This window comes from Cryptomeria japonica, chromosome 1 (genome assembly GCF_030272615.1).
Source record: "Cryptomeria japonica chromosome 1, Sugi_1.0, whole genome shotgun sequence".
NCBI classification, from domain to species: Eukaryota; Viridiplantae; Streptophyta; class Pinopsida; order Cupressales; family Cupressaceae; genus Cryptomeria; species Cryptomeria japonica.
This window is the reverse complement of record NC_081405.1, coordinates 275,867,528-275,888,877: the sequence shown is the minus strand read 5'-3', so window position 1 is coordinate 275,888,877 and position 21,350 is coordinate 275,867,528. Positions and strand designations below refer to the sequence as shown.

Below are 21,350 nucleotides of genomic sequence, written 5' to 3'. Positions count from 1 at the left end.
ATGTGTTATGTTAAAGCTTCAAGCTTATCGAAAGGGCTTGCTCCATCCTCTATCTAACAATCAGCCTTCAGAATCAGAGGTTTGTATCATTGCTTTGATATTTTTGTCAAGTTTTTGGCATTGATGTCAAAGGGGGAGAGATACTGATGTGAAAATAAAAGAAAAGTTGTATACATTGGGGAGAGAGATTTGTTCAGAGCCTTACAGAGATATCATTCACTAGGGGAGAGCTATTGATTGTTGGTTGTCTTCCACAGGGGGAGACTTGTTTGGCATTTCTTGGTTCTTAGATGTTGTTTGGCATTTCTTGGTACTTAGATGTTTTTCACATCTAGTGTTGCCATCAATGCTAAAGGGGGAGATTGTTGGCACTATGGATATGTGTGGCATTGATGTTTTGTCATTGATGTCAACACTAGCTGTTATCGATAGATAGAGCTACACTGACTGATATAGATGGTTACCGACAGATAGGTTACCGGTATAAGCTCTAGTGTTATCGGTAGAAGAGATTATTTGTTGGACACTTCCGACATGTTTGGATCAGTGAAGTATATTGGATTTCATGTGTTATATACTCCATAAGCATGTTTTGGTCAGTTGGTATTGGCTTGGTAATTGGATGTTATCATACACTCTAGTAAACCCTTACCGACACTGGTTTATGGCTTTACCGTCAAAGCTTTCATTGAGGAATCATGATAGGATGCACAATTGGTGTTGGTGCAGCTTCTTCGAGGATTTCAGGATACTGAAGATGTTCATTGATCGTGCTTCAATCGCTTGAAGACATTGCTTTGGCGTGGTGGACCCAGAATAGGTCTGGTACCTATCTAGGCTATGGACTAGTATCTTGCTAGCGTGTACTCTACATGTTACCTGGATGATTCGAGATGTTTTATGGATTTTTTATTATTGTTTTGATCTTAAGCTGACATGGCATATCATTGTAATAAGGAATTATGTAATTGCAATATCTCTAGGTGGCTGACCTAATTGGTTTAGGCCTTAGGGTTTGTATAAATAAGAGGTAGAAACTCTTCGTAAAGTATCATGGTTATTGGAAAGGTCATGGTCAAGAAATGTAATGTGCGAATATTGTAATATCATTTAGGAAGAGGAGTTGATCGATCATTGGTGATCGGATTGGTTTCGGAAGAGGATTTAGTCCTTCAACATTGAGCTTAATCGAGACTATAATCAGGCATAGTAGATGCTATTTCCAACAATTCACTCTATTGGATTGTTGTCCATTTATCTTGAGAAGGTTGTAGCCTCTCTGTAGTTAGTGAGACTCCTTTTGTAATGAGCAATACGCTCTAGGCAGTGTGCCTTCCTACAAGTGTAGGCCCCTCTTTGTAACACATACTTTCTGCAGAAGTATCATTTGATTGTGGGTAGGCTTCCCATCGTGGTTTTTCCCTTTCTGATTTTTCCACATACAAATCATGGTGTTATGTGGTATGGTTGCTTTGCATTGATTATTTGGTTAATTGTTAAGTTGTATTGTTTACCGGTATATGTTTCTACCGACATCTATTTGTGCTTTACCGATACTTGATTTGTTTAAGGTTATATTGTGGATTAAAAGTTATAATCTGTTAACAACTAATTCACCCCCCCACCCCCCCTCCCCCCCTCTCAGTTGTTCACCGATTATCCTAAGATTTTTAGTATTTTGAGGTTGGTTAGGAAGGAAATAGTGCTGATTTGAAATAAAATATCCCTCTTAGGGTTGGTTTTGCGCATATATTGGTTGCCAAAAAGGTTGAGCAAGAGGGGTGGGAGGCAAACATGATGAGCATGCTAGTAAATTGCTATATCAAGTTTGTCTTGGATAAAACCAACATCATTTTTGGTTTGATATGGATAATATGAAGGCTCAAAGGTTGTGTTTTGGCTAAAAGGTGGCAATGGAATATAGTTTACTTTATGATTTGACATTCTATAATTTGAAAGAAGCTTTGAGTTCATTAAAAAATACTTTGAAAAGAGAGAAAATCAAATTTGTTCCTTGAGGAATATAGCATACCAAAACTTTAAATTGTTTGAACCAGTAGATTTGAACTCACAGTCGCTAGGTATGTGAAGATATTGCTTCCAAAGGTAGATATCACTTATATACACACCAATATCAATAATTTATGGAAAAGCCTTGGATTGAAATAGTACAAATTGTCCCATCAGGCATGCTAAAAACTATTGTTAGAAGGATTGCACCCAAGTTGAGTTTACATATAGCATTTTTCACTTAGTTCAATGACAGTTGGGGCTAAGTAGGCAAGTTGAATTTTGACTATCATTCAATCAATTGTTGTTCATCATAGGTGATTTCAATAGCTATTAAGTTATACCCCTACAAATATCCTCCCAAGTTTAAGTAGAGCTCAAAGTGTAGGAGATATAACCCATTTTCATAGTGTTATCTTTGAGTCCTCCATAGTTTATTTGATGAACTAATTTCACTCATTTGTTGATAACCTCGTCCTTGTGAGGGAATCCTATTTTAAGAAGTGGAGCGGTGATTTTGAGACCCAACAACATGCATAACAAAATCATAAACTACTCAACTCATTTCTTAAACACTTTTCCTATCTTGAATAGAACCACATCTATAATTCTATTCCCTAGACTAAATCACATATGTAGTCTCATCCCCAACTTTCAAAATTTAAAACATTATTTTTCAAGGCCAATTCTTTTAAAATATGACTGTTACCAGCAATGTGAACACTTAAAAGTTTAAATTCTATTCAAGATTTTGTATTAAAGGCATCATCCTAAGAAATTTTAACGTCATCGAGAACACATGAATAGAGAGATCACATAAGTATCAAAAGATTATCTTTTTGGAAAAATCTATCATTGACTCACATTTGACAACATCATGCATCCACAACTATCACCAATCAACAATCAACATTCATTATCAAAACATAATATAAAAACATCTATCAAACATAATCACACTTCAATTTATATCAAGCTGAAATAACATTCAATGATTAATTCAACAATATTCATGTCCACCCCACATTGACATCCATTACCACTTATTACCCTTTTTTAATTACTCTTTTACTATTGTTGACTCAATCTTAATAGCATGATTAAATTTTTAAGAAAGTTGCATGTTTCAATCCCTACACAACAAAATTAACACCACTACCACTTTCATTAAATATATTAAAATATATATTAATATGAACACATTCTTAAATATTAAAATCTATTCTCAGAAGAGACGAATTAACATCAATCCAATTTCGAACTACCCTTTAAAATTTTACTTTAACACGTCTAATTCCCATCTCAATCCATTGTTATCTCTATATAGAAAAATCCACGGAACCTAATTATACCACCTATTTGAACAATTTATATATAGACGTCTCCACTTTATATAATAAAAAATCCTTCTAGCTGGCATTGCCACTCATTTTCTGTGGATTTTTCTCGCCATTTTAATGAACACCGAATTTGTAAATGCATAAAATCTTACTGGTTTGCAGGTGCCGATACCCTACATGAATAAAAACCTCTCAGTATTAGATGGATATAGTCTTACGTTCAATTCCAGTGCTCCACATACCCAAATATTTACCCAGGTAAATTTAATAATCTAATCAAAGAGGAAAACAAATACAGAGATTTTCAGTTCAAATAAATTAGAAACATGGCTATAAAAAGTTAAATAATATCCAACTCAAATGCTTTTTGGTTGTTTTAAGTTTGATGAAAAGAGAAAAGAAAAAACTATGAAGCGGGTAGCTGAATTTATGTGTTGCTGAGTTGATAACACTTTCAGTTTCTTAGGATATGTAAATATTGGCAATGCATTGAATCTGTTTTATTTGCTTTCAACTCAGTGGGAAGAATTCCTTTGTTCTGTTCAAAGGATTGCAATCTTCGTCGTCAGTGGCGTTCACGAAGAAATCAAGGTATCCCACGACGAGGTGTTTATCACCGAATAGGGATATCGGGGAAGGCTATGAAGATGCTGATGTTGTTAGCTCAAATCTAAAGGGGGAGTCCCTTGGATTTCAGACTGTGTCAGCAGAAATCACCCCAGTCACTGATCAGTTCTTTTCTAGTGATGCTGAAGGAGACCCAGATCGTCCTTCAGAAGGTTTTTCTTCAATTGAGCACGCTCTTGATTCAATTCGTCGAGGGAAGGTCAGTCTCATGGCCATGTTATATCTACTGTGCTTGTTTCATGTTATTTCAATTGAAAGCATGATTTTTGTATTTCTGCACGATTCATGAATACACATAGGCAGCTCGCAGCAGCTTGGAGAGTAATGATGGTAGGGAAACGAAGAAGTTGTTTAATCTTGGTGTTGAAACATACTTAGAGGCAGGACTGGATTATCCCTTTAAAGCCCTTGTTTTAGTTCCTTTCTACCTTCTTTCTAGGCTTTATGTAAGGCTAAACACATTCTAGTCATAACCGAGAAGATTAAATGCTTAAGTTTTGCAAAATGGTGGGTACAGGAGTATGGAGAATTGGGTTTTAAGGATGGAGAAACTACACATTACCCGGGGACGCGTCCCTGGACAGGGGACTCCTAGGGGACGTCCCCATAATTTCTGCATATACACAGTGAATTTTGACAATGAATTCTATAAGCAATTTGACTTTGACTCTCAATTTGACACAAATTTGCTATAAGAACTCTGCTAGTTCTTATATGTTAAGGTTCTATAATGTATATGTGCATGTTTTATCCATGTTTTCATAAGAATATTTTAAATTTTCCTATATATTTTAATTTTCCCTATTTTTATATAGCCGTCCCTAGCCATCCCCAAAATTGGCAAAAAAAATTACCGTCCTAAAAACACATACCCATCCCGGAAACTTGGGGTAACATAGTGGAGAAACAATGGAGCTCTCGCCTTTTCAAAAGATTAGTTTTGAATTCCACCTTTCTTTGGCCTCTTCAAGTTGAATTTCTAAGGGAAATGCTAGAATATATAAAACCATTGTTTGGATCTTGATTTCAATGTTTATGGTATACCATTGGGTTATATGTATCCTATATGGGTTCTATGTAACTTTCTATGAAGCCTACGCATGTTAAATGAGCGTCATTTAATGATTGGTTAACATGTGTAAGTCATTTTATTATCATATTGGGTTGGCCTACCGTTATGTCATATTTTCGAATGATATATAAATAGAATCTATGCCTCTCACCACTTCACCCCATTCATACTTACCCTTTTTGTTGTGCTTGTGCTAACTCACCTTGAGGTCTTAATTTTTTATATCAAATATTTCATCTTCTTAAGACATCAACATGTCCAAGCTCTGCCACGATAGATACAATCCTTGTGCTGCTTTTTCTAGCCCTTGTGTCCACGTTTGCAATCACTATAATAACTTTTGCTTCTCATCATTACTGTCTCCTTGGTTTTTCTTCGGATGCAAACATTTGTTATGGTCACGGTTTTCCTAGGAATTTTGCTTTCCCATCATGGCAAGCTTCTTATGTTTAGCAACTAACAGAGAGCATATAACATCAAAAGACATGATCTTTCCATTCTATCTCATAGCAGCCTTGGTAGAAAAGAATGTAGAAAAACACATCAAAATGTGACCTCGAGTTAGCAAGAACAATCTCAATCACATCATGGTCCTTCTTGTACTCCTTGTACCACTACAACTGAAATAAAAGATCATTCACACATGACAAATAGACTAATAGTTGTCAATCCTCTCATATGATATTGGATCAAGTGTGGATAGCTTGTGGCTCACATGAAAAGTCTTGACTCATCAATGTTTTGAACAAAATTTTCAGCTTATCGAACATATCTGTTGACCTTTTTTGTCAACTTAGCTGCAGATCCATTCTGAGAAATTTGGGGCAGTTTCGCATAACCTTCGTGTTATGTGTACCAAATTGTCTTGCATATTTTTTGTGTTATGCGCATTCGTGTAGATAGGAGTCTTTTTGCCTTAGCAGCTTTTCCAAAGGCTCCTTTTTCTAATTTTGAGTTGACCGGCCGGAGCGGTCTTTTTTCACTTAGGGTGACCAGCTGATGAGTCCCTCATCGTTGGCGGGCCGGTCTCTTTGTTTGCTTCTACCGGCTGGTAGTTGATGGGCGTGTCGGCTACTCGGGACTTGGCAGGATGAGCTTCCCTCTCCCACTGAGTGCTGAGTTCCCCTTTTTGCGTGTGCCTCGGTGGCGGTTGATGCCGATGTGGCTTGATTCGAGCGGTTGTTGTGTCCTACGTGGCTGGGCGACTCATGCTACTTGAGACTCGGCAGGGTGAGGTTTTTGATTTGCTCGAGTGCTGAGCTCCCCGAGCTCCCTCTGTTTGGTGCCGACGTGGATGCAGTGGGGCCTGGGTGATGTGGAGGTCTTTGGCCTTTTACTCGGGCCTCGGTGGGGTGATCTTTTGTACCTGGGCGAGTGCCGAGTTCGTCTAGGTGGATTTGCAATCTGATGTGGCGATTTCGTGGCAGTTACTCGGGACTCGGTGAGAGCCCTTTTCTCGCTTGACCGAGTTCTTTTGATGGCTGTATGTTTGCTGACTTGGGCGCTCGCTTGTCTTTGTGGGGTCCGTTTTCTCATTTGACGGTTTGCGTGGCATGATCTCGATCGCCCATTTTCACTAAACTCTCATCGGACGACTGTATTTTAAACTATTGTTGGGCCTAATGGGCGACTGTGTGAGGAGATCTCGCACGTCCATCTTCATGTGAATCTCTTGATCGACAGCCAAAATTCAAATCTGTAGTGGCCATTGGCATTTAAACTCCTCTGTGCGCGGTGGTTGTTGACCTGGTGGTCGAGACGTTCTTTCTGCTCAGTCGGTGCCCGATCTTGGATCCCTTTTGCTTCCAACCACCAGGATTTTGCCATTACTCCGGATGCGACTTCTGCAGGCTGATTTTGAATGCCAAAATGCCCTCTTCAATGCGATATGAGGACTTTTGAGGCTCTGTAGGAGTACTAAGACCCTTTCCATGTAGAGATTTCCCTCTTTCTTTAAGGGAGGTTGCTTTCTAGGGGTGCAGAGGACATTTTTACAGAGATTTTTTGCACACCATCAAATCATTCTTTGATCTGATCTCCCTTTTGAGGATTTTTTGTAACTGTTGTCATTTTATGACACCCTTGGTCCATCAGTGAGAACCGATCAGAGATATGTTCCATGGACCAGCGCTGCCCTAGTTTGATCCAAGAGAAGACGATGGAATCATAAAGTATGAAATGTTGTCTTGTTGGAAGTTCCTTTCCCAAGCCTTCTCTTCCTCTCTCTTTCCCGAAACTTCGGAACCCTTCCTAGGTCTTCAACCTCGGAACTCCGGAACCCCCAGGTTCCCAAGTTCCCAAGTTCCTTATTCCTTAAAGCCAGAACTCTAGAACCCCCAGGTTCCCAAGTTCCTAAGTCTTCAACCTTGGAACTTCGGAACCCCCAGGTTTCCAAGTTCCTAGTTCTTCTACCCCGAAACTCCGGAACCCCCAAGTTCCCAAGTTCCTTATTCCTCAAACTCAGAACTCCGGAGCCCCCAGGTTCCCAAGTTCCTAGTTCTTCTACCTTAGAACTCCGAAACCCCTAGGTTCCCAAGTTCCTAGTTCTTCTACCCCGGAACTCCGGAACCCCCAGGTTCCCAAGTTCCGAAGTTCCCCAACTTCAACGACCCAGGTCTCCGAAGTTCGCCCAACTTTAGTGACCTAGGTCTCCGAAGTTCCTAAGTCTTCTCTTCCTCAACCACGGAACTCCAGAACCCCTAGGTTCCCAAGTTCCTAATTCCTCAACCCCGGAACCCCCAGGTTCCCGAGTTCCTTATTCCTCAACCCCGGAACTTTGGAACCCCCAGGTTTCCAAGTTCCTAGTTCTTCTACCTCGGAACTCTGGAACCCCCAGGTTCCCAAGTTCTGAAGTTCCCCAATTTCGGTCTCCCAGGTCTCCGAAGTTCCTCCAACTTTGGTGACCCAGGTCTCCGAAGTTCCTAGGTCTTCTCTTCCTCAACCTTGGAACTCCGGAACCTCAAAGTTCCCATGTTCCCAAGTCTTCCCAACTTCGGTGACCCAGGTCTCTGAAGTTCCCCCAACTTCGGTTACCCAGGTCTCTGAAGTCTTCCAAACTCCTTCTGGCTAGCGACACTTCCGGATGGCGTGATCGACACTCAAGGCTTTAAATGCTCCAACAGTTTTGGTGACTTATGCACTTTCGTTTGTGGAGCCACAGGGGTGCATTTAATGTTTTTGGTAGGATTTCCATCAAGGAAGGTACGGGGCCATGCTTGTTGTAGTGACTTATGTCATGTCTGCATACTTTGACTTTAGAAGGTCAATCAATCCACCCTTCTCAGGGTTGCCTTTTGTGGGTATGGCTAGGTTGCTTGCATGTACAGAAGTCGAGTGCATGCACTTCTCTGCACTTCCAGACTGACATACAGGGGTCATGATCACTCTTGTAACCATTTTTCTATATAAAGGCTGTTAAGCCTCATTGTAAAGGGTTCTCTCCCTGCTGCCTTGAGCTTTCCTATGCTCTTTCTCTTTTCTTGAAGACTTGTAATTGTTTTTGCATTTCTGCAACTGTAAGTTTGGCCTTTGGCCTTTGAATGAATTGAAATTACATTCTTGCCTTCCTTCAACTTATGCATGCTGTGTATGTTTCCTTACCTTCATCGTGGGTGTATGTTTTGTGGCTCTTCTCTCCATATATGCTGTGTTAACTTGTTTTCTGAGTGTGACTTGTGGGAATCCTTCTCCCCTCTTGACACTTAGCAAATTCTAACTTCCATACATGCATTTGGGTCACTCATGCAATTGAAGTTTGTGCATCTCTTGGGTATTTCAGTTGATTCCTTGTGCCATTTTGGGTGGGGAGAGGAACAGTCTCTTATCTTGGTGCATCACCTCCTTTCATTTTAAGCATTTCTCTCTTCCCTTTTCCTTTGTAAGCTGTTAGAGTAGTCTAGAAGTAAAATTTGAGGTGTTGAGTTGGTTCAATATTTGCACTTAGATTGAGAAGGAAGCCGGCCTTCTCCAAATATTCAACCCCCTTGCGCAGGGTCCCACACTTCGGGGTTGTTACCATGTTTCACAAGGTTGTTGAGTTGATAGCTCAGCAAGGGTGCAAGCTTTTGTGATAACAGTTTTTGGCACGCTCGGTGGGACACAATTTCGACATACATGCTAAGGATTCAGTGCTGTTCTTAGTGTCTTAGCCTTTAGAGGCAGTTATCTTTCAAGCACTTGGTGACTCTGCTCAACAAGCCCAGTTTCTGTTTGTGACTAGTTCCTGACTCTAAGACCCGGAACCCCAGGTTCCCAAGTCACCAACTCCAGAATTTCGGAACCCCCCAGGTTCCGAAGTGCCTAAGTCTGGAACCCCGGAACCCCCAGGTTCCAAAGTGCCTAAGTCCTCAACTCCGAAACCCCGAGGTTCTGAAGTCATGCAGTCCTAAGCCCAAGCCAATTGAAGGTTCGGTGTGTTCTTCAGTTCATCAAGCCTTTGGAGGCAACATCTTTCAAGCACCTGGCAACTCTGCAATCATTTGGTGGATCTGTGGTATGTTATTAGTCTCTGGTTGAGAGGGTCCGTCTGTTCATTTAAGCATTTTGTTAAAAAAGCTCCATCTCTTTCAAATGCTTTAAAATGAGTTCATATCATGGGTGTAACTTCTATTCACCCCCATTCTATGAGAATGCCAACCATTTTTCCCCTCCTTACCAACAGGGCCGAACTAGGACTACTCCTAGTTTCATGCCAAATAACTTCACTTCAGCAGTAGGTGGGTACTTTCCTAATGCTTGCCACCCACGCTCAACCTTCTTGGCAGCCCAACTAGCCCCAAGATGACGAAAAAGGCAAATTGCAGAAATCAAAAGTGTGTTGCTTGATTTCACCAAGCAGCTGGAGGAGTTGAAGAGGCAACAGGAGTGGGATTTGCAACAGGATCAACTTATCAGGCTCTGCTTTAGCAACAACAGATGGGAGCCCAAGGACAACATGAGGAGTTCCTTGCAAGGCAGCTTGCCTTTGCTAGGAAGAAAGAAATTGAGCACCTAGCAGCCATAGAGATGCAACTCATATAGGAGGAGGTTTCTGCTCCTAGGGTTCCTAAGTTTGAAATCCCAAGATTCAGGCAGGGGAGACCTCCCAAGCCTTCAACTAACCCCCCTAGTTTTAAAGTTCCAGGTTTCAAGGGAGCTTTAGTTGTTGTTATACAAGAGCCTTCTCCTCAGTGCCTTTTGCAAAACACCCCACCACCTAGGCCCTTTCTTGATGCTATCTCTCTTTTTAAGGGCAGACCTGTTGTATGGAGGACAGATGGTTCCCATCCCCATCATGACGAAGGGCTTCAATCAGCCATTGGTGAGTCTTCATATGCTCTAAAGGAAGAGGAATCAGCAATGCTGCAGGAGGATATTGAGAACAATCAGTTGCAGTAGCAGGTCACTGAACAAGAGGAGTGTGAAGTAAAGAGGAGGACACTGCCCTCTCATTTGACAATCTTCCTTTCTTTATTGATCATGAGGAGAAGGATATGTCTACACCTCCCCCGGTGGTAGCTCTGGAGCAACATGCTAGTCTTGAGGAGGGCACAAGGGGTAATGTTTTTACTACAGATTGCATGGCGGATGGATCGTGCCATGAACCTAAGGTTGTTGCATTCTGTTGCCAGGAGGAGGAAACAAAAACAAAGAGAGAATCTAAAGATTTTAGTTCTTCTTTTGAGGTGTCTCATAAACTTGAGATTTGTGCTGATGAGTTGGATATCAGCACATGTGATTATGATGTATGTTGGTTCTCCCCTGTCCCCGAAAATGATGATGTTGAATATGAGGTCTTCATTCAAGGTGAAGATGTTTCTTTTAGCATTAGGGATGATGTGCCTAAGCTTGAATTTTTCACTTGGGACCAACATGCCAAGTTTGATGACGTTGAGCAACAACATGTTGGTCATGTCGATAGCCTTTTGGTTGCTCAACTTGACAGTATACCCAAGCTTCAAAGTTTCCAATTTGATGTGTCTGAAGAGCCCCCTTGTGCTGGCCAAGATAGAGATATGGTATACTTTTTATCACCATGTGAGTTCGAGGCCTTTTCTTTTGGTTTCAACTCACGCCAAGAGGAGGTCAGCTATTGTTGAAAAAATGATGCCCCCTTGTATAAAAGAGATGCCTTCTCTTTTGCATGGAGTATTTCTTTTGATGCTAGCCAACTCCTAAAAACTCCCCCCTTGCTACTATGTGTATGCTTCATGCATCCCCGGATGTCTCAGGTGGCTATTTTCTATGGCTTCCCTATGGTGTCAAGGTAAATGGTGAAGTGTTCTTTCACCACATGAGTAGTATGTGTGATCTAATGCATGCATAAAAGAGATTTCAACCATTGCAGCTAGATGGTGAATGTAACAATGGTACGAGGGGGATCGACTCCTTCAAAAGGTTCTTTTTTGACAAAGGCAAAAGCATCAGTTACCTCTTATTATAACAATGTAAATATTAGTTAGGTTTCTTGTTTTTCAAGAAGTGCATGAGCACAGGCTGTTCCCCTTCAGAATGGCTGATCTTGATCCTTTGTAGGTTACAGAGGAGAGAGTTTTCTTCTTTCTTGCAGTTGTGACTCTATGCCCAATAGATTACATAGGCTATTGATCTATATGCTTAGCAAGCAAGCATCCCGCAGAGGTCGCTAAAAATGTTGTCATTTTATGACACCCTTGATCCATCAGTGAGAACCGATCAGAGATATGTTCCATGGACCAGCGCTGCCCTAGTTTGATCCAAGAGAAGACGATGGAATCATAAAGTATGAAGTGTTGTCTTGTCGGAAGTTCCTTTCCCGAGCCTTCTCTTCCTCTCTCTTTCTCGGAACTCCAGAACTTTGAGGTTACGAAGTTGCTTTCCTTGGTCTCTTGTTCTATTGCCCCGGAACTCCGAAACCCCGAAGTTCCCAAGTTGCTAGTCTTCCCAACTTCGGTGACCCAGGTTCCCAAGTTCCTAAGTCTTCAATCCCGGAACTCTGGAACCCCCAGGTTCCCAAGTTCCTAGTTCTTCTACCTTGGAACTCCGGAACCCCCAAGTTCCCAAGTTCCTTATTCCTCAAACCTAGAACTCCGGAACCCCCATGTTCTCAAGTTCCTAGTTCTTCTACCTCGGAACTCTGGAACCCCCAGGTTCCCAAGTTCCGGAGTTCCCCAACTTCGGTGACCCAGGTCTCCGAAGTTCCCCCAACTTCGGTGACCCAGGTCTCCGAAGTTCCTAGGTCTTCTCTATTGCCCGGAATAATCATTATGTTATGTTGTTATATTATGTTTATGTTGTCGTCGGTAATAATGAGTTACGGTGGTCAGTTAGTTAGCCGACGGGTAGGTAGTTGGAGTCGCGACGGTTGTGTCGTACCCCTTCGGGTATTATATATTGTGTACCTTTTCTTCGAAGTAGGATCATGATAGTCGTGTCAGATGTAATGTTATAAGCACTTATTGTACATGGACTGTGGAATTAATACAGAGGCTGGTTATTTAATATATTTCCATTATGTTCTGCACATTTACGTTTTGCATTTAACCGTTTACCCAAGAGGGCAAACATTTGGCGCTGTTGCCTAGACGAACTCGGGAACGGAAGACACGGATGGCGCACAGACACAATGGGTCTACCCGTTGGTGAAGTAAACCCGGAGGCCGATGACGCACGGACAGAACTTTACACAGGAGAAGACACGGCAACGCGAGAATTTTCAATTTTGCTCCAGGTAGCCATTCAGACATACGTTCGACGAGAAGCGGCGGAGGCGGAAATCCCACCAGGTGCCGTGTGGACAGCGCTGGAGGTTAGCTCGACAGTAAACCGGTTGATGAACCACCTCCCCCGGTTGCTTGCACAGGCATCGCTGGCACAACAGGCCCGCCTGGAGGAGATTGCCCAGGAAGAGCGACGACAACAAATCCTGCAACGCTACGAAGAGAAAAGCCGACGGGAAACAGAACGAGATGGCGCCAGGCCAGGAGGAAATTGAACCTTTGACTTATGCCCAATAGACTAAATAAGGACAAAAATAAAAAGATACAGAGTGACGAATGGGAAGTGGCACAAACCGCATTGAATCTCAGACAGCAGATAGAATGAAGGTGTAGGCTAAAGCAGCTTGCCGAGGGACAACCGGCCGAGGGGTTGCCCGAAGGGAACCCAGGAGGTGTCACGGAGGTTGCGGAGGCAGAGATAGACGGAGAGAACTACACTGTCTACACTGTTGTAGGGCTGCCAGAAGGAGTCACGGAGGGTGCCGAAGGAGAACTCTATAGTTCGCCAGAATACCACTGTAGGGTAAGAAGCCGCGAAGAGTTGGTGGAACAAACAAGGCGAAGTCTAAACCTGATCGACGCTACCAGAGACTTGCTAAAGAATTTGTCCATTTCAGAAGACAACCGGAGGGAGACAATGGAAGGTGACGGTATGACCGAAGGTGCCAAGGGAGCACAAGGGTACCGTACGGGAGGCAATTTGTTTGGTTCGGTGTCAACAACTTTTTTCGGAGGACCCACGAGTGGAGGTTCAGTTGCAGGAGGCGGAGGATCGACAGGTACAAGCACACAAGGAATTAGAGGAGAGAGACCCAGCGGTGGGATGGCGAGTAAACAAAAATTGCCAAAGTTCACAGGGGAGGGCCAGGAAGACCCCTTACGGCACTGCCGTACATGTGAAACCATTTGGTCCGCCAACGGAGTAACAGACCAGGATGACTGGGTACAGCAGTTCCCAGCCACGTTACGAGGAGTTGCCATAGATTGGTACTCCGATGTGGACAAGCAAAAAGTGGCCACGTGGGCCAATCTACAGAAGGAATTCACGGGGGAGTTTCGGCTGCTCCGTGACGATAATGAAATTGTAACGGAGATATATAGTACCAAACAAGGTACCAGGGAGACAGTACGGGCATACAGTCGGAGGCTGAAAGAACTCTTGGGTAAAATGGAAAGCCAACCCCCAGATGGATTGAAGAAACGATGGTTCGTTGAAGGGTTGAAATCCTCCCTACGGAGGAAGATGAAAATTGTACCCCCGACGTCATATGACGACGCTTATAATAGGGCGATGGACCTGGAGAGCAAACACAAAACATCAAAGAAGAAGAAAAGTAATAAATCCTCATCCGAGGACAATGACTCTTCACAGGAAAGCAGCAGCGACGACGAGGCTGGCAAACGGGTGCAAGCGCTCCAGAAAGACATGGAGCGAATGAGAAAGGAATTCAAAATAATGAGAAGCACTGGTCGGAATGAAGGGGACATATGGTGCACTGAGTGCAAAGAGGAAGGGCACACAAAGGGTACTTGCCAAAAGAAGGCATTCTGCGAGATTTGCCAAGTGATGGGACACTCCACCAAGGAGTGCCCATACAACATGAAAACCCGAGGTACGCAAATGAACCAGGTGCTGTTCACGGAGCAGGCCACAACATCCGCACCAGCGGGTACCAGCCAACATACTAACACAACGACATCATCTGGAGGATATCGGGACAACAGATGCGACGGCGGAAGGAATAGCAACAATAACAATAACGGAAGTCGTATCCAGTATGACACCAAGGGCCGACCAATTATCCAATGTAGGGCCTGTAATCAGTGGGGGCACTTCGCCCGTGATTGCACGAAGGAAGCCACAGCCACCCCTCAGCACCTCTGCCGTTGGTGTGGGCTAGGCGACCATGAGGATGCAAATTGCCCGCAGGCAGGGGTTAATCTCCTCAACATTGAGAAGGCTGAGAAGACTGGTGAGAAAGAAGTATTGGCGATCACCTGCGCCCAGACGAAAAAAGCCACTTATCCCGACCCCCGTAAGGAGAAGGAGAGATTACGGGAGGCAAAGGCCAATATTGAACGTGAGATGACGACCGAACGACGGGACAACGAGGTGGCAAGTACATCATCCCGTACGGAAGCGGAAAATAACATCATTGGGCAAATATTGCAGATGGAGGTGCCGATAAAGGTAAAAGACCTTCTAGACTCTATGCCACAATTGAGGACTGCCATCCTCACCAATGTGCAAAGCACCGCATCGTCGAGTGCACCACAGGTAGGGGTTCCTGCCACCGCATCGTCGAGTGCACCACAGGTAGGGGTTCCCGCCACCGCTTCGAAGAGTACACCACAGGTGGAGGTTTCCGTCAGCCCTTCGACTGACCCGATGTTACTAGCCGTGAGCAGTGGTAGACACCCAGCTGTGGTAGAAATGGGTATCCGTGGGACCATTCTGAAGGACACCATTGTGGACGGGGGATCTGGGGTGAATGTACTACCAGAAGAAACATGGAAGCGGCTGGGGAAGCCCACCTTGTGGTCACCCACATTCAACCTGGTGGGAGCGGACCAACACGGCATTAAGCCACTCGGCCTGTTGATGGCCTAGCAAGTGACAATTGGTACGCAACCATTCTTGTTAGATTTTGTGGTTATTCCCTTGAAGAAGAAAGGCTATGACGCCATCCTGGGGAGAGCGTGGTTGATCAACGCAAGGGTAAACCACAACTGGAAGAAAAATACACTTTCCATAGAGAAGGAAGGGCGGAAATATACCATTGACCTTCACACCCAAGATGTCGGCGAAGAGCTCGCCTCTTCAGACTCGGACTCAGAGGACTCTAATAAAGGGGAAGGGGGTCCCGATGAAAGCAAGGGCAAAAACGCGATGGAGCCGAACAGTGAAGGGGTGCTCGAATTGGAGGGATGTTCTGAAGATGAGGTATGCTCACTTAACGGGCTCTTCCACTGGCAAATGGAGGATTATGAAATGTTCCAAAGCTACAGGCTCGAAGTAGAGGAACCAGAGCAACCAACAGAGGTGTACCTGCCGGAATACAAAGGATATTGGAAGGGAGACGCCCCAAACCCTGGCGACGTAGATAATCTGAAGAGTGTTGGCCACGATTGGAACCCTGTATGGAAGACCGCAATCTTCAAAATCTTTATTATTCTTCTTCTTCTTATGTACGGGAAGGAGACCGTGGTCCCTGTAGAATTTGTGGTTCCAGGTCTTCGGATGGCCATGGAAAATAAACTTGCCACCAATAGGCCCAAATTGAAACCCTACCACGCGAAGCGTGTAGGGGACCCGAGAGGCCGGACGGACACCCGAGAGCTCGAAGGGGGACCCGAGAGGATGGAAGGGGACCTAAGAGGCCGGGCAAGCGACTCGAGAGGCACGGGACAAAAGAAGGAGACTTTTGGGCGAGGAAAACCGAGAAGGATGAAGGGCAATCCCAGAGACAAGGGACCCGAGCCGAAGACTTTCTAGACAATTTTTAAAAAAAAAAAAAATTGTGGAAAAAAAACACCACTGTATGGGGCCGTACGGCAGATGACCGTACGGTTGGAGGAAAAAAAATATATATATAAAAAAAAAAAGAAAAAAAAGAGAGAAAATGGCCACCGTACGGTGGGACCACCGAAGGTGGCATCACCATACGATGGAACCACCGTGCGGTGGGACCACCGACGGTGGAATCATCGTGCGGTGGGACCACCGTGCGGTGGGACCACCGACGGTGGAACCATCGTGTGGTGGAACCACCGTGCGGTGATCACACCGACGGTGGGGCCACCGAAGGCGGTCACCAAGCAGCCGCGGAAGATACAAACACAGCCGACGAAAAACAAAACACCCCGCACAAGAGGAAGACACCACGCCGCACAGCCCGACCACCGCACAACACCAAACACCGCCGCACAGCAAGGGATAAAGGAGGAAGACGCACCGCACAGCCCGACCACACACCGCACGGCCCGATCAACACGCACAGCAAGGGTTACGACACCAACGTGCAGCAGTCGCAAAAGGAAAAAGAAAAAAAGAGACCAAGGCCGCACAATCCACACAGCCACGTAAGGGCAAAACGATTGCCACAGGTAGACCAAGCAGCCGCACGATTGGAGGTGCCAGTGCTGTTGTTGACCGGAGGTGTGTCCGTACGATAAGAAGGGTGACGACTGCACGGGAAGGTAGCCGCATGATTGGAGGTGCCCGTGCTATTGTTGACCGTACAGGGAGGTTGTATGGCCGGGGTGCCATCGGGGACATTACAGTGCCTAAAAAAAAAACAAAAAAAAAAAACGATGACGACCAGATTTAAAATGATTCGCTGGAGTTTGAAGCCAGGACACTGGAAATTCAGAGTGGAAAAGAAGGGTTTTGACATCATAAAATATCACAGAAATGATGCGCGCCATGGACTTTCGTGGGGTTCTGAAGGTTGCAAATTGGTGTTGGCGGTGGGGGCGCTGCCCCTCGACCCCGCTGGGGTGCTGTCCCAGACCCCGCGAGGGGCGCTGCCCCTCGACCCCGCTGGGGGCGTTGCCCCCAGACCCCCAGTTTATTTTGAGCTACAGAAGACCACGGGAAGTGTTGTGGTTGTCCGTATTGTGAGAGGGAAGCCAAAGCCGTAGAGGGAGACAAATTTGGAGGTTGGGAACAAACAGAGTTTGAGGGAAGGCATTGCAGGTCCGCGCAGTTGTATGACACGAGCGAGTTATTCAGTTCAGTTTTTAGCCTTTGGGGATTGTGATGGAGGATTTGAGGTGTCTCCTAGCATTTGTGCCAGCGGATTGTGGCCACCTCCAGGCATGACTGGTACGCCTTGAGGAACTCAGAGTATGTCTCGGCTGGACGTGAGGTTGCCTTGGTGGATGCACAGAGGGCTCGGGAGGAGCTGACCACCAGGTTGGAGGCAATAGTCGGGTGAGACTTATTTCAGCGTACCCAGGAGTTGGATGCCGGGAGAGGAGCATGGGTGGCTATCGAGGACAAATTGGCTAGGGAGACAGTATCATTTGAGTAGCAGTTGGTGGAAGCTGAGATTGAAAAACGTGTTTTGTAGACAAGTTTGGGTTAGGCACAGGAGGACTGTGAGGACGCAGGAAGTGTGTAAGATCCGGGCCCGACTGGCGTCAGTAGTTTCTGCCGTTCATCTCTATTTTGTATTAAGTCGTTGGAGTCGACTTCTTTTCTTGGGGGGGATGATGTTGCCGGGAATAATCATTATGTTATGTTGTTATATTATGTTTATGTTGTCATCGGTAATAATGAGTTACGGCGGTCAGTTAGTTAGCCGACGGGTAGGTAGTTGGAGTCGCGACGGTTGTGTCGTACCCTTTCGGGTATTATATATTGTGTACCTTTTCTTCGAAGTAGGATCATGATGGTCGTGTCAGATGTAATGTTATAAGCACTTATTGTACATGGACTGTGGAATTAATACAGAGGTTGGTTATTTAATATATTTCCATTATGTTCTGCACATTTACGTTTTGCATTTAACTGTTTACCCGAGAGGGCAAACATTCTCTTCCTCAACCCCCGAACTGCGGAACCCCGAAGTTCCCATGTTCCCAAGTCTTCCCAACTTCGAAGTTCCCCCAACTTCGGTGACCCAGGTCTCCGAAGTTCCCTCAACTTCGGTTACCTAGGTCTCTGAAGTCTTCCAAACTCCTTCTGGCTGGCGACACTTCCGGATGGTGTGATCGATACTCAAGGCTTTAAATGCTCCGACAGTTTTGGTGACTTATGCACTTTCTTTTGTGGAGCCACAGGGGTGCATTTAATGTTTTTGGTAGGATTTCCATCAAGGAAGGTACGAGGCCATGCTTGTTGCAGTGACTTATGTCATGTTTGCATACTTTGACTTTGGAAGGTCAGTCAATCCACCCTTCTCAGGGTTGCCTTTTGTGGGTATGGCTAGGTTGCTTGCATGTACAAAAGTCGAGTGCATGCACTTCCCTGCACTTCCAGATTGACATACAGGGGTCATGATCACTCTTGTAACCATTTTTCTATATAAAGGCTGTTAAGCCTCATTGTAAAGGGTTCTCTCCTTGATGCCTTGAACTTTCCTATGCTCTTTCTCTTCTCTTGAAGAATTGTAATTATTTTTGCATTTCTGCAACTGTAAGTTTGGCCTTTGGCCTTTGAATGAATTGAAATTACATTCTTGCCTTCCTTCAACTTATGCATGCTGTGTATGTTTCCTTACCTTCATCATGGGTGTATGTTTTGTGGCTCTTCTCTCCATATATGTTGTGTTAACTTGTTTTCTGAGTGTGACTTGTGGGAATCCTTCTCCCCTCTTGACACTTAGCAAATTCTAACCTCCATACATGCGTTTGGGTCACTCATGCAACTGAAGTTTGTGCATCTCTTGGGTATTTCAGTTGATTCCTTGTGCCATTTTGGGTGGGGAGAGGAACAATCTCTTATCTTGGTGCATCACCTTTCATTTTAAGCATTTCTCTCTTCCCTTTTCCTCTGTAAGTTGTTAGGGTAGTCTAGAAGTAAATTTTGAGGTGTTGAGTTGGTTCGATACCTGCACTTAGATTGAGAAGGAAGCCGACCTTCTCCAAAGATTCAACCCCCTTGCGTAGGGTCCCACACTTCGGGGTTGTTACCATGTTTCACAAGGTTGCTGAGTTGATAGCTTAGCAAGGGTGCAAGGTTTTGTGATAACAGTAACCTAACCCTAGGTGAGGGTTAGGGTTTCTTAACTGGTGGTTCCATTTTGAGTTATGCCTAAATTATAAAGGCAATTTTTGTAATCTTTCTAAGAATCTTCTATCTTTTCTCTTGCAGAAATCTATTCTTCTGCACTTGTAAGTGTTGCCTTGCCCTCATATAAATAAAATTTGCCCGTTTTGCCTTCATTTAGTTCTTACAATTTGTGTAAGGTCTTACCTCTTTGTATGAATGGTTTTCAATTGTTTTCCTTAGCATAGTTGTGTGTGTTGATCTTTTTGTGAATGACATGTGTGAACTGAATCAATTCCTCTTGCCCTCCTACAAATTTCCAACCTCCACTCTTTTCTTAGGAATCTGATTGGGATAGAATTGTGTGCATACTTTGGGTGGTTTTTACTTGTGTTTTGTGTAGTTGTAGGCTGGAAGATCACATTCCATCTAGGTGCAAAACCTTTTCCCCTCTTTCAAGCATTCCCTGTTTCTCCCTTTTCCCTCTTAGAATCACTAGATTAGATCCTATTTCACTCAAGATTGATAGGAAGTTGGCCTTCTCCGGAGACTCAACCTCACTTTTGCGAGTCCCACACTTGGGAGGTTGTTTCCATGTTTCACAGGGTTGATGATCAAGGTTGATCATCATAGGGTGCAACTTTTGCGACAACAATATCCTTAGAAATTTTTCTCTCTTTTTGATGGAAATGCAAGTCAAGCTACATGGCTCAACATATTACAAATAAATTGGTTCACCTTGTTGTAGAATGCATCATTCCTATCTTGGGTAAATGTCTTTCTCATTATTACTCGTGGATGCATCCCCGACCCTTTTTGACGTGTCCTTGTTGCTGGAATGTCCAGGGACGTCCCCTAGCCATCTCCAAAATTCAGCAGATCTTAGGAAATGCCCTAGAAGTACGGGGACGTCAAGGATTTTCAAAGTGGAAGGCTAGATGTCCCTTGACCGTCCTAGTCAAGCACTTGTTTAAAACAAATAAAAACACTCGAATGATTCAAAAAAAATATTTTATTTGTTTTTGGTGGGCCCCTACTCCTCAAGTCGGCCTAAATGGGGGAAAAAGCCCCTTTTCAATGCATTTGAGTTCATTTTATTATTGTCATACACATATAAAGGAACTCGCCAAAATTGGTTTTACACATTCTAATGTGAATTGGGAGTATCATTTAGGAGTGACAGTGTTGTAAAACATGAGTTAGATAGGAGTCAAACCCAAGTTTTGTAAATAAAAATGCTAGAGACTTCACCACTAAGCTATTGTGTCTTCTGTAATGTCCATAACTGGAAATCTTAGAAAAAATGCAAATTTTCTGATTTGTGCAAACTGAAATATACCAAACTCCAATGAATAAGATGCTGTTCGGTAGTATGAATAGCAGCAATTAAATTTAAGAAACCCTTATTTATCAAAATATAATAGATGAAGCAATAGATCTTCATCTTATAGTCAACAGCACTGACATGAATTTGGACAGCCTCAAATATCAAACATTATCAGCTATGGCAGCAGATTTCAACGTTAATGGCTTATATAAACATGGAAACCATTGCACATTTAAATAATGGTCCTAAGTGTCAAGTTGCCTTAGCGTGTCAATTTATCTTTCTAAAGTGTTGAGTTCCAATTTGCCCCAAAATTTGAGCAAAAATGACGAAAATGTTGCTAACTGATGTAAATTTTGTGTGAAAATGCTAAAGTCCCTATAGGAGTCATTTTTCCACTCCTAGGAGGTGAAGCAGGCTCAAAAATGCACAAAGTCCCGATGGACTTCGATTTTCCACCCTTGAAAACTTGGGAAAATTCACAAAGTTCCGATGAAAATAGAATTTCCACTATATGAATTGA

The 21,350-nt window shown here is 43.9% G+C and overlaps 1 protein-coding gene across 1 annotated transcript in view; it reads left to right on the top strand.

The window, feature by feature from the left end:
* Positions 1-3,401: 3,401 nt before the first annotated feature.
* LOC131065380 (probable bifunctional riboflavin biosynthesis protein RIBA 1, chloroplastic) overlaps positions 3,402-21,350 on the top strand; it is a 51,584-nt gene continuing 33,635 nt past the window's right edge. Inside the window, exons 1-2 of the mRNA XM_057999878.2 lie at positions 3,402-3,608; positions 3,870-4,176. Coding sequence (XP_057855861.2) covers positions 3,553-3,608; positions 3,870-4,176 — 363 coding nt within the window. The 5' untranslated portion in view covers positions 3,402-3,552. The remainder of the gene's footprint in view (positions 3,609-3,869; positions 4,177-21,350) is intronic.